This window comes from Dermacentor variabilis, unplaced genomic scaffold, assembly GCF_050947875.1.
Source record: "Dermacentor variabilis isolate Ectoservices unplaced genomic scaffold, ASM5094787v1 scaffold_13, whole genome shotgun sequence".
Taxonomy (NCBI): Eukaryota; Metazoa; Arthropoda; class Arachnida; order Ixodida; family Ixodidae; genus Dermacentor; species Dermacentor variabilis.
This window is the reverse complement of record NW_027460291.1, coordinates 41,882,524-41,894,290: the sequence shown is the minus strand read 5'-3', so window position 1 is coordinate 41,894,290 and position 11,767 is coordinate 41,882,524. Positions and strand designations below refer to the sequence as shown.

Here is an 11,767-nt window from a genome sequence, read left to right as displayed (position 1 = left end):
TTGCCGACAGCTTTGGACAGTGCACAAATGCTGACGATTGCATCCCCGCTCACGTTCCACGAGGAGGCATGCAGGAACACAACACTGCAGTTGTTTGACCGGAAACGAGCTCACTAGATCGGCGAAAGATCGGCGAGATCACTAGATCGCTTTGCAAAAAACATACTCACCAAAGAGTATTTCCAACACGAGGAGATCCCAAGACTTCGCTTTCGTTCGCGTCGAAAGCACTGCTCGCACCAGCATCGTTTGCTTCTTCGAGAGGCTGGCTCTTCGCAATTGGCTTGTACATGTAGGGAGTAACGCCGAACTCCTCAGAAAAACGCAGTCTCTCTAAATTTTCCATTACCGTCTCAGAAAAACAGCACCAAACTACCTGGCACCGCGCTTCATGTGTAGCGGCAGTGGTCGGTTCGGACAAACACTAGTGTTGACGTCATGAGGCGCCCGACCAATCACAGGCGGAAACGAGACGCGCGAGCTGGGCGTGTCCGCTGCTGCACTTTTTGTCGAAATGAAATATATTTGCGCTTTTTTTCTCTTAATTTCGATACGATATTCGAATTCGGAGGGTTGAAAACCATTATGTACAGATGTTCACTCATTTTTTCTGGAAAACCTTTCAGCTTCCCTTTAACAAGCCTTCTATCACGTTTTTTAATTTCCCCAGGCTCTTCACAAAGTTCGAGGTTGAAAAATTCTGCTGAATCAAATTTAATAAAATGTTCTCAAGGTATCACTCTGAAACTTTTATGGAAGCATCAGGGAGACATTATGCATAAACATTTGTGCCAATTTTCATCAGAATCCATGAAGAAATAAAGAAGTTGATTTTCAAAGCCACTTTCCCCCTTCAAGGGACATAAAAGCAAATATTAAGTCAGGCTGAAGTGATAGATTAGTGCTCGAAAATCTCTAAGGCATCTTAACAGAGTCTTAACAATAGAGAAATTGAGGTCATGAAATTGCACGACATGATTAGAGACTCCCCTGGGACATCCAAGTACTTGCCCGATCACGAAAGCACTCAGTTAAATTCTGTCACTAGTACTCAACTACTCATTGCACAAATCATCTTTGTATTATATTATAAGGCAAAATAAAATGCTGCCTGTCCAGTTCTATTCACTTTTAGAAAAAAGAACTCGTTAAAATAACTCTGACAACGACATGGGCGGTCGAAAAATTTCGTTTTCGCTCGACTCCACGTCGCCCAGGCTTTTGCTTTTCAGTAGTTTCATTATCGCGTAGTGCCGCACTACTTTTGCTGGCTTGCAAAACTCTCACAAACTGCAAGTAGCTTAGAATTCAACTTCCATGTTATGTTGCAGAATGCCCGAATGCTCTACGTCATTTGACCAAAAAGCAGCTGGAGCGGCGAATCCGCCGCTCTGTCTTGGCTCGGTGCCGCCTTCTGTCAGGCACCGTTTTACTCATCCACTGCAGCAAAAGGTGCTGATGGCGTATGCAATGTTACCACTTCCTCAGTTGGGTGGCAGGAGATTTGAATTTTGAAAAAGGCATTCAAACCCTTCAGATACAATTTTCTCGTAAATTAAGTTTTCTTGTCCCGAAACAAGCGTTGCAAGGCTTCTAGAATGGTATTTAAACAGTCCACGTCGACTTAGTAATTGCCTTTAGTGTCCCCAGTGAGTGGTATGTTATTTGTATAAGCTGCAAAAAGTTTATGAAAGACTTGCTTTATGGGATTTTGTTGATCCTGGCGGGAGCGTTCGAGTCGAATCCTGGGCCTGATAATGAAGAGGTCCTGGCAGAAGTCTTGGCTACCTGTAAAAGAATTGAGTCAGGCCAGGACGATATTTGTAATGAACTTCGTGCCTTAAGGAGTTGGCAGGCGTCCGTTGACGTGGAGCTGAGACAACTATCGGCTCGAATTCAAGTACTAGAGGTCGACTCTGCTGCCCAAAAGGATAGCAAGGCTTCGCCCGTCGAGACGCCGGAGGCTATTCTTGGCATTTCTGACAAACTGAAATCGATTGAATCACGCTGCAATGATGCCCAAAATCGCCTCCGCTGCTGTAATCTACTTTTCTTCAGCTACCTGATGCCGCTGATGAAACACGGGCATCTGCAGAGCAAAAAATAATAAAGTTATGCACGGAAACCCTGGGAGTAGCGATTGAACCATCTCAAATAGAGCGTGCACACCGCCTCTGGAAGTACCATGAAGATAAATGCAGGCTTATCATTGTGAAATTCGCGGTTTTCTAGAACAAGCAGCACATTTTGGAAAAGGGGCGAAAATTCAAGTGCACTGCTTACGCTGTATGTGAAAATTTTTCATTTAGAACTCAGGTAGCTGGAAAACACCTGCTTGAGTGCGCTAAGCCTCAGACTGCCACTTATAAACTAAACGTGGACAAACTGCGCATGGGTGATATTACCTACATGTTTGATACGGTATTAGGGGCGGTGATTTGATCGTCGCGATAGCTCAATCCTAAAGCGGCAGCTGGTACAAGCAAAAATTCTAACTCTGCACACAGTAAATGTGCACCATTACGGTTATGTTTTTCATGCACTAACATCCGTAGTAAACTGCCAAAATGTGTTGAACTCGGCTCATACCTTGATAATTGTGATTTCTACATATTAGCACTCACAGAAACGTGGCTAAACCCTGATATTACTGACCCTGAAGTCCTGCCCAATGCTAACGACTATGTCATCTACTGCAAAGATAGAGAACACAAAAGAGGAGGCGGTGTCCTAATAACCATCAGAAAACATATAGCTTCCCATCTTGTTAACATACCCTGTGATTTAGGAATAATCTGGATCTGCATTAAGTCATCTTCAGCTATTTCATTAGAAGTTGTTTGTTACAGACCTCCAGAAAACTCCGATGTCTTCATCTCTCATTTGCGCGATAACCTCAGTGCCCTCCCATTAGGGCCAAATTTCAAAAAGCTATAATATTTTTGATGAGCAGCTTCAACTATCTGGATATTGACTTATCGAACCTCACATACAGCTCTTGCTGCTCTAAAGAATTAATTGATCTAACTTTGGATTTCTTGCTCACGCAGTTAGTAAACCAACCAACCCGTGGAACTTGTTCTTGACCTTGTTCTGACATCAAGCCCCGAGACCTTAAGCACCATTTCTACTAGTGAGGCATTCACTGACCATCAGCTCATTAATTTTACAGTCAACATCCCATCACATACATGGCGCCTTGCATCCAAGCTTATCTTCAACTATAGAAGAGCTGATTGGAATGCCATTAACATTGTTCTTCAGGAATTTTCCTCTTCATTCCTACTTTCTCTTCCCGAATGGTGAGTGAAAACTGGACCTCGTTTGAAGCTTCTGGAACTAATACATGATAACATACCTCAAATTTCATTCCGGGTGAACATATCTAAGCCATGGTGCCATAGGTAACTACGCTCATTAAAGAATAAAAAGAAACAAATGCTTGTTCAAAGCTGTGCTAAAATCGAGCTCCCCCTTGTTCAAATTGAAGAAAAAAATGCTGTGAAAAACAATACTGCCACGCCATTCGTAAAGCAAAGCATCAGTTTTTATCTAATAACCTTCAATCACTTATAACAACCCGAAAAAATTCTGGCGCACAATCTCCCCACATAACCCGCAGGCCCATATAGATCTAGAAGATGACGGTGGAAATTTATTTTCTGACGAAAAAAGTGCTACTATGTTAAATAATTATTCACTTCAGTGTTCACTTCAGGGCAGAACTCTTTTGTTTAGGTGTACTTTAACACAATTATTTCTTTAAAACAATCAGTCAATATTGACGTGCCCGACGTCGAGATGGCTCTTGCCCCACCCGCGCGTTCATCTCGCCGACTGAGCTGACCTGCAATGCATGGTGCGGTGAAAAATGGTGCCCATGCCGCTTCACTGACGGTTGCAGACAGCTGTTCAAAGCAGCGCGTGTGTTGGGGATCGTTCTGCGCATGCTTCGAAGAGAGCAGCCGACGGCGCCTGCCGAAGTATAGAGGGGACAGCACTTCGGCTGGCTCAGTGCAAGTGGCCTAGCGTGACGGTTCGCAGGCGACGCACACCGAAAATGCAGGACTGTAAATGCGCCTTTGCACCGCGAAGAGAGAAGTGGCTCGCGTTGAGAAAGGCAAGGTTAGTGCTATTTTCTGCAGCCCTTGAGGGAACACGGCTCAGCGCTAAAAGGGAGGTGAAAACGGGAGAAAAGGAGGTAGGAGAGAAGTGCCATCAACGCTCACTGCAGGAACAAGAGGTGCGCTCTAAAATGTGCTCGTGAAATGCACCAAAACCTGCTGCGATGTTGGTCTCCATTGTACTCTGGTAGCTGCACCAGCTGCATGCTGCTGAGTTCCACTATACATATAGGTGGCGTCGACACACGTATCCCAGCGATGCTTTCCTTTTAGTAATAGCCACGAATCTCAAAGGCCATGCTTTTTGGCACTGCAAGCACTGATAAACTTAACGGCTGCCATGTTTTAGACATTTACCTGGTGCCACTTCTTGGCAGAACACCTCGTAGAGAAAGTGCATAGCCTTCAATATATATTGTAACATGAAAAAAAGGAGGAAAAAAAAAAAACACCGAGCACCGTGCCCGCGGTTTTATCTTGAAGGTCTTGAGAGAGGGAGAGAACAGACCTGCAACAGAGGTGTTGGGCTGTGCCTGGCCAGGCGCAAATGCGTCTCTCTCTCTAGTCAGGCCTAAACAAAGGGCCGCAGCTGGAAAGAGCAAAGCTGCGCGGTCTGCGCAGTGACACCTGCGTCACCAATGTGCTCCTGTGCACTAGCACTCTCGCTATTCATGATGTCGTGAAGTTGGAATTATCGGTCGTTGTGCAGATTTTAGTGTGAATTAGCTGGACGCGTTACATGCTGCTTTCTGTATATTGTTGGACGGACCGCGGTGGCTACTTAGAATTATCTAAAATTACGAATTAACGAGTTGTGAATTAACGAGCTTTTACTGTAGTGGACTCTCTTCAGTTTTTTAATAATTTAAATTAGGAAATATTTTGAAGCAGCTGGCTATGTTCCGAGTGCATGCCTATACCTGGAAGTGTGTGTGCATTGAGTTCCGTGTGCCCTTGTGTGTGTTGTAGGAGCCCGTGGAGGAGCTGGATCCGGAACAGCTGCTGGACATGGAGGTGGATGGCCGGCTGCATGTGCTCTTCGGAGGCACCAAGGTGCTTCAGCACACCCCCCCTGCCAAGGCCAGCACAGGACTCAGGCGTGAGTTCACTTGATTGCAGCAATTACTGTCTTGCATAAGGGTGGTTTCATCCTTTTTAAAAAATTTTAGAGAAAGTGATTGATTCCAGATTTGTAAATCACCTCTCAAAGTTGTGGCGGTCTACTAGTACCAACCACCCCTGTTTCTACCTTAGCCAGCCACAGGGCAGTGTCAGCTGTCATCTCTCGTAGTCTAGCGGGCTGCTGTGTGCACGCTCAGGCTGCAAAAGGTCGGCCACCTGGACATTTTGGCCACCAACCAAAATGTCCATGGCTCCATCCTTCGCCGCACCGCACTTCAACAAATGACGGACCGCAGTCTCTACACTACATTTCTGGCGTCCGCGCGTCAGGACGAAACTCTCCCTAACACCTTTTGATAGTCTCACCTTATTTATGTGCGGTGGTTGAAGATGGATGCCGAAAAGCTGATAGGCCGTGGTAAAGAGTTGGTACCGACAGAAAAGGCACTCCAGCAGTGGCTAGAGAAGGAGTGGGAGAGAGAAAGAGAGCAATTTGCGCTAGAGCATGAAGCTTCTAAGGAGGATCACGACAGAGAGTTAGAGCGGCAAGCTAGAGAACGCCAGTTGCTTGAGTATGGCTACGCGTGCAAGAATCGCAACAACCTAGTCAAGCAGTCACTGCTGAACCAAGTGATCGCTGCGTGAGCAGTTAAGGTTGTTGGGGTCCGCACAAGCTAATACCACCTTTCAGTTAATCCCAGGACGAGCTTGACACTTATATTGTGTCAAAAAACTTGCAGTAATTATTCACTTTGCGCGACAAAAGTGTTATTTTCGTTTGGTGCCGCGGTGGCCTAGTAGTGACTACAGCGGTCTGAAACTTACTGAAGCTGAGAGCCAGCATTTCAGCGAGCCACCTCGGCAAACACTTGCATGGCAGATTCTTCGTTGGTGTTGCATATTCTCCGGGCCGGGCTCCCCGATGGAGACGACGCACCGCCTTGTTTGCACGATGAAAAGGGGAAACGCTACATTTTAACTGATGCTTATGCAATAAGCTGGTACAGTTTATGTGGATACAAAACACATTATGTTCAAAGGCCGCTGAGTTGGGGATTTGACTTTACTACTTTTAGAACGAAACTACTGTTTAAGCGGGTATGGTTTAATGAGCTTTTACTGTATATATATGCACACATATATGTGGGGACATATTCTACATCATTTTATTCACGACAATAGACATGCCAACATATTCCATTCCTGTTTACACCAGCAGGTACAAGAAAGCTCCAACAAACGATGCATAATTCCTCCTTCCATCAGACCGTGTCATTACATTAGATGGGACAAAGAGCTGTTTCCTGCGTGGGGAAAGGTTTGGGAGAAATCATACAAGGTTTTTGATGTACAGTTCCAAGAAGGTGGCATAATCAAGCCACATGTTACGCGTCACATTTCGCAAGCGGTGAGGTTGTCAGAAGTGGTCGCAGTGCAAAGGCATGCGTAAAGAAATGCACAGTTCTTTGTTCGTTGCCAAACGTTCCTGTCAGCTTTTGCTTTTCATTCAGATTCATTTAGGTTAAACCTATTTGTTTTGCACTATAAATGTAGTAGTTGCCGACAAAAGGCCGTAGTTTAGGTACTATTTCTCTCATATTTACACCATCTATAAGGATTGAGCAATTGTCTTCATATATAAGGTACTGGCATTGCTCAATAATTCGTACGATATTGTTTATGTAGAAAAGGAAAAATATTGGGTCCAATATGCTTCCCTGAGGAACTCCGGATTCAATGGATGTCAGCCTCGATTTATGTTTAATTTGACATATTGTAGGCAGGAGTTTAAATAGCTTTTAATTAGTTGCAAAGCCATTCCTCTAAAACCATAGCATTCTAATTTATCTAGTAGTATTAAATGGTTGACTCGATCGAATGCCTTGCTGAAGTCTAAGAATATACCTAATGTCATGTTCTTATTTTTGAAGTTCTGCAGAATAGCTTTCTTTTGAACGAGGAGGGCAGTTTCAGTACTTCATATTTTTCTGAAACCACGTTGGACCCTCAGTAAGCAGGTTGTACTTTCAGATAAATTTTCCATGTGAGTGTTAATCACCTTTTCTAGTCCTTTTGAAAAAATGGGCAGTACAGAGACGGGTCGATAATTGCCCAACTTGTTTTTATTGCCATTCTTATAAATCACTGTTACTTTTGCTATTTGCATTCTACACGAAAAAATGCCTGGCATGAGGGACAAATTGTATATGTAATTTGATATCTGTGCAAGTAAATAAATCACATACCTAATTGACTTAATTTGAAGATCATCAGTGTCTTGTCTGCAGCTGTTTCTTAGTCCCTGAAAAATGTCAAATATTTTGTTCACACTCGTGCGTGAAAAAATACTGATTGTGGTATTCTTGAAATATTATTTTTGTTTCAGCACAGTATGTACTAGTACTGATTGCTGATTCCGACGAAAAGGTCATTGAAACAATTTGCAAGGTCGGTTCCTGTCACTGCCGAATCTCTAATTGTCAGGTTATCAACTGTTGCTTTACTTCTTTTGCCGTTCAAAAGTTAGTTAAGGTTCTTCCATAAGATGTCACTGTTTCAAAGGCAATTTTTGTCAAACATACGGTTGTAATAATTCTCTTTAGCTTTCGTTAGAATTTTGTTAAGCTTATTTCGAAACATTTTATATTCTTTAAATTGTTCGATCCTTCAGGATGAAAGAAAAGTCTCAAAGAGTTTTTTGTTTTGTTTGATTAGCTTATGTGGTCACACGTTATCCACGGCTTGCGCCGCTTTTTTTACTTGTGATACAGGTGTAACGGAAAAGAACACTTGTAATGCTTTTTTAGAATGCTCAAGAAGGCATCATTGCTCTTGTTGCTATCCCCTGCTCCATATGTTTGGTTCCAGTCAACCTGGGCAATTTTCCGCCTAAATATGTCTAATGTATGTGGCGATATATTACAATATGTTGTCTTCGGCCATACATGGGTCTGCAAGTCTGCGTCGCTTATGGTGCATCCACACGACGGACGGCTCCGCGCAAATCTGTGCCGCGGACGCTTATTCCGCCGCCCGTCCGGCTGCGAAGCGCATCCACACGACGGACGGACTGAGCAGACGACCGCGCCGGAAAAATAAAGATGGCGGCGCCGCCCGAAGCGACTGCCGTCCGCCTCGAACCTGTCAAGTAATCTTCGTCCGCTGTGTGGCCCGTAACTTTCAAACTGAGGCTTGTATTTGGTTTAAATTTGTGTCCAGAAGCTTCGACAGCAATGTATTCGTCATGAGTGGGCACCGTTTCCGAAAGAGATACTCAGATTCTCGGCGTGTAGGCTTAACGAGTGGCTGTATTGGCTGAACATGGCCTCGAAGATGTTGCGGCGGCCCGGGCGGATCTCAGGGACCGTAAGTTAATATGGTTGCTTGTTTCTACTCATTCTAGATGGCGCCATCGGTGAAACAAAGATTTTGTCATATATGTTCTTCACTCTGAATGAAAATGAAGACCGAAACGGAACGACGGGGGGGGGGGGGCGCAATGGCTGTTGTTTTGTCCGAATCGGATGATGACGGGCGCTTGTTTCATCGAAAGAGGTCTTGTTACGCTCTCGTGTCCGCGTAATCGGTGAAAGTCATGTCCCACAACGCGGGGAACTGCTCCACGAGATGTAAGAATAACAAAGTTGCCCCGTCGTTCAGGTTCATTTCAGTCGCTCTAGTGCGAGTCGCGCGTCAGCAGCGATGAAGCTGTTAAAGATCCCAAAGCCGCGCTTGTTGCCACACTGTAGAGCTACTAGGCTAAATCCGCAGCATTCGACCTCCAAAATCCGGATGCGAAAAATAGCTCGGCATTTTCCGTCCGTGGGGGTCGCGGACGACGTGCGGACGGCACAAATCGGTGACGCGTGGTCACGTGATGCGCCGTCCGTCGCGAAAAAGACGGATTTCGTCCGTCGTGTGGATCCACCATTAAGCGTGCAGAAAATTGGCAAGTGATCAATAATGTCACAGTTTACAACACCAGATGCGATTTTTTCACTAACAACATTAGTAATGAAAATTTATAGTAGAGCTGCCGTTAATTTAGTTACATGCATTGGAGCGACAATAATGTTCTCAAAACCGTTTTGTTGTAGTAAGAGTACGAGTTCTGTGGTGGGGCCTGAATTCTTTAAAATGTCAATGTTCAGGTCACCCCCAAATGTAAGCAGCCATTCGCACTCATTAGCATGTATAAGCAGAGAGTTGAGGAAACTTAAAGGGCAAGTTCAGAAGCGTAGACTGTTCGGCCAGTTGGTGCATCATGTAGTGTTGTTGAGCGGAAATATGGAGAAGGAAGAAACGGAGTGGACAGGATAGATGCTCATCTGTCCTGTCCACTTCGTTTTTTCCTGCCCGTATCTCCGCTTAACAACGCTACTGAAAGGGCAACTCCGACGTTTTTTTTTACCATATTAGGAGATTGTCATTTTCAAATGGCATTGACAGTCCTGTCACTGGTAAGGTGCTACAATTTGCTTAGAAATTCATCAATAATTTTAAATAACAATAAACGAGCTACTGAAACCGAAACGGGTAGCTGCTTCGTGTGATGTCACGATGAGTCGATGACGTCATATCCTGCACTACCATAATGTAAACACGCAGAATGCATACTAAACACGCAGTACATGTGACGCCAAAGAAGCGAAGCGCATGATGATTACTCCTGACGACACAGAGCTTTTACAGATCTTCCGAACTAGACAGCGACAATTTCAGCAACGATTTCAGCGACAGTGGTGGTGTAGTCTCTGGCGTCACAAACACAGGGTGGCCAGTAAAAATTCATCAGTCAGGAACACGAAACCAATCTTTGAAATTCATTTTCAGGAAAACTAAATGACTTGCAGCCATTTTGTTTGGCACAGATATTTAGAGTGCAAAAGAGAACATATATTCAAGATTTTATTAAGATCAGTGGACACTGAAAAATCACCGGAGTTGCCCTTTAAGAACATGGCAAATTGCCACTATTGGTCTGTGCAACACGGCAAACACACTTTTACCCCGTTTAATGCAGATGACCTCGAAGTCTCTAGTAACAACGCTAAATTCACTTATGACGTCAAAACCTGGTACTGCTACCTGTATCGACACCCTTCCTCCTCTGCTATCTTGACGATTTAAAAAGAAATGATTGTAACAGGGTAAAACAAAATGATCAGTTATTGTACCAAGTCTCTGTGAACATGATTACATTGAAAGAAACTTTGAATGATTCTAACAAAGCAGTAATGTCATCATATTTCTGCTGAATGAATCTCGTGTTAAGGTGAAAGAGTTTAAACAGTTTGTGTAGTTCACAGGGTACAAGATTTGTTATATTTTCAAGAATACAATCGGCAGCCATCTTGGTGCTGGCACTGGAAGCAGACTGCCCAAAGAAAATGTGGCATTTCTAGCCGTCTGCGCAGATCTTGCCGAGATCATTTTCACGCTTTATTGCTGCAACTTGCAATTTCTCGTTGCAATGTGCAAAAATGTTGCTGTTTGTAACCCAAACAAATTTCCATCGCGCTTCTCGTTTCCACGCTACAGCCATGGGCAAAAGTCTTCATATACTAACAAAGATGCTCATGGCCTCGTCTGTCGATGAACCCGACGACGATTCATTCAGCAGGCCCACCTTTGCGTTTGTGAGCCTTGTTTTGCATGCTTTTTCAAGAACCTTGTTCGGCTTATCTCACCTCACGAACTGGACCACAATGTTTTTTTAAATTTTTATCTTTTGTTGAAACCCTAGACATACGTCTACATCAGTGACTGAAATTGGCTCATCAATTTCCTTGCCAATTTTGCTGAGGATATCTGGAAGGCATTCATTTGGGTTTTCTTTGACGTTTTTGATTTCCAGGTTCCGATTGCGCGAGTATTGCTCTGACTTCACGAGGTCAGTTTGGCATGTAGCAAGGTCGCTTCCGATAGCGATGACCTGCATTCGGAGCACTTCGTTTTCTTTTTGAAGTAGCTTATTTTCAGTTGGGGAGGCTTCAAGCTTCTTATTAGCTTCATTTAGGCCATTGCTAACGAAAGTCATGCTGCGTTTCATCTCTTCTTTATCTGCCCGAAAATTTCTTTCTTCTAGACAGACACTTCTTCCTGAGATTCTCGGAGGTTTTTGAATTCATTTCGAAGCTCCTCCTTGAACTCCTGGAAACACTTTTGCATTTCCTTCTATATTTCTTAGTCACCGAGAGCCAGCGCAAATACGTTTCGCAACACACTGTGGCAGCAGTGACAGCAGCACTTATAAGGGATTTAATGAGGCGAAAAAAAAAAAAAAGAAAACTGTCTAACCTGCAACATGAGGCAGGGCCCAATTAGTAGTTGTGATCGACATGCTGTCACTGCTGCCAAGTGATCTGTCCACGAGCACCACTGTATATTTATGGCCCATGTGATGGTCCCGAGGTCCCGCTGTGTTGCGCCACCGGGACTAGAATGCTCCAGGCTTTGCGCAGCGGCCTTGCTTTGTTGCTCGTAGCCCTCTACGCAGGCCCGTTCAGCAGCGATGTGGA

At 44.3% G+C, this 11,767-nt stretch overlaps 1 protein-coding gene across 1 annotated transcript in view; it reads left to right on the top strand.

Moving 5' to 3' along the window:
* LOC142566708 (endoplasmic reticulum transmembrane helix translocase) overlaps positions 1-11,767 on the top strand; it is a 311,329-nt gene that overhangs the window by 85,220 nt on the left and 214,342 nt on the right. Inside the window, exon 7 of the mRNA XM_075677546.1 lies at positions 5,094-5,223. Coding sequence (XP_075533661.1) covers positions 5,094-5,223 — 130 coding nt within the window. The remainder of the gene's footprint in view (positions 1-5,093; positions 5,224-11,767) is intronic.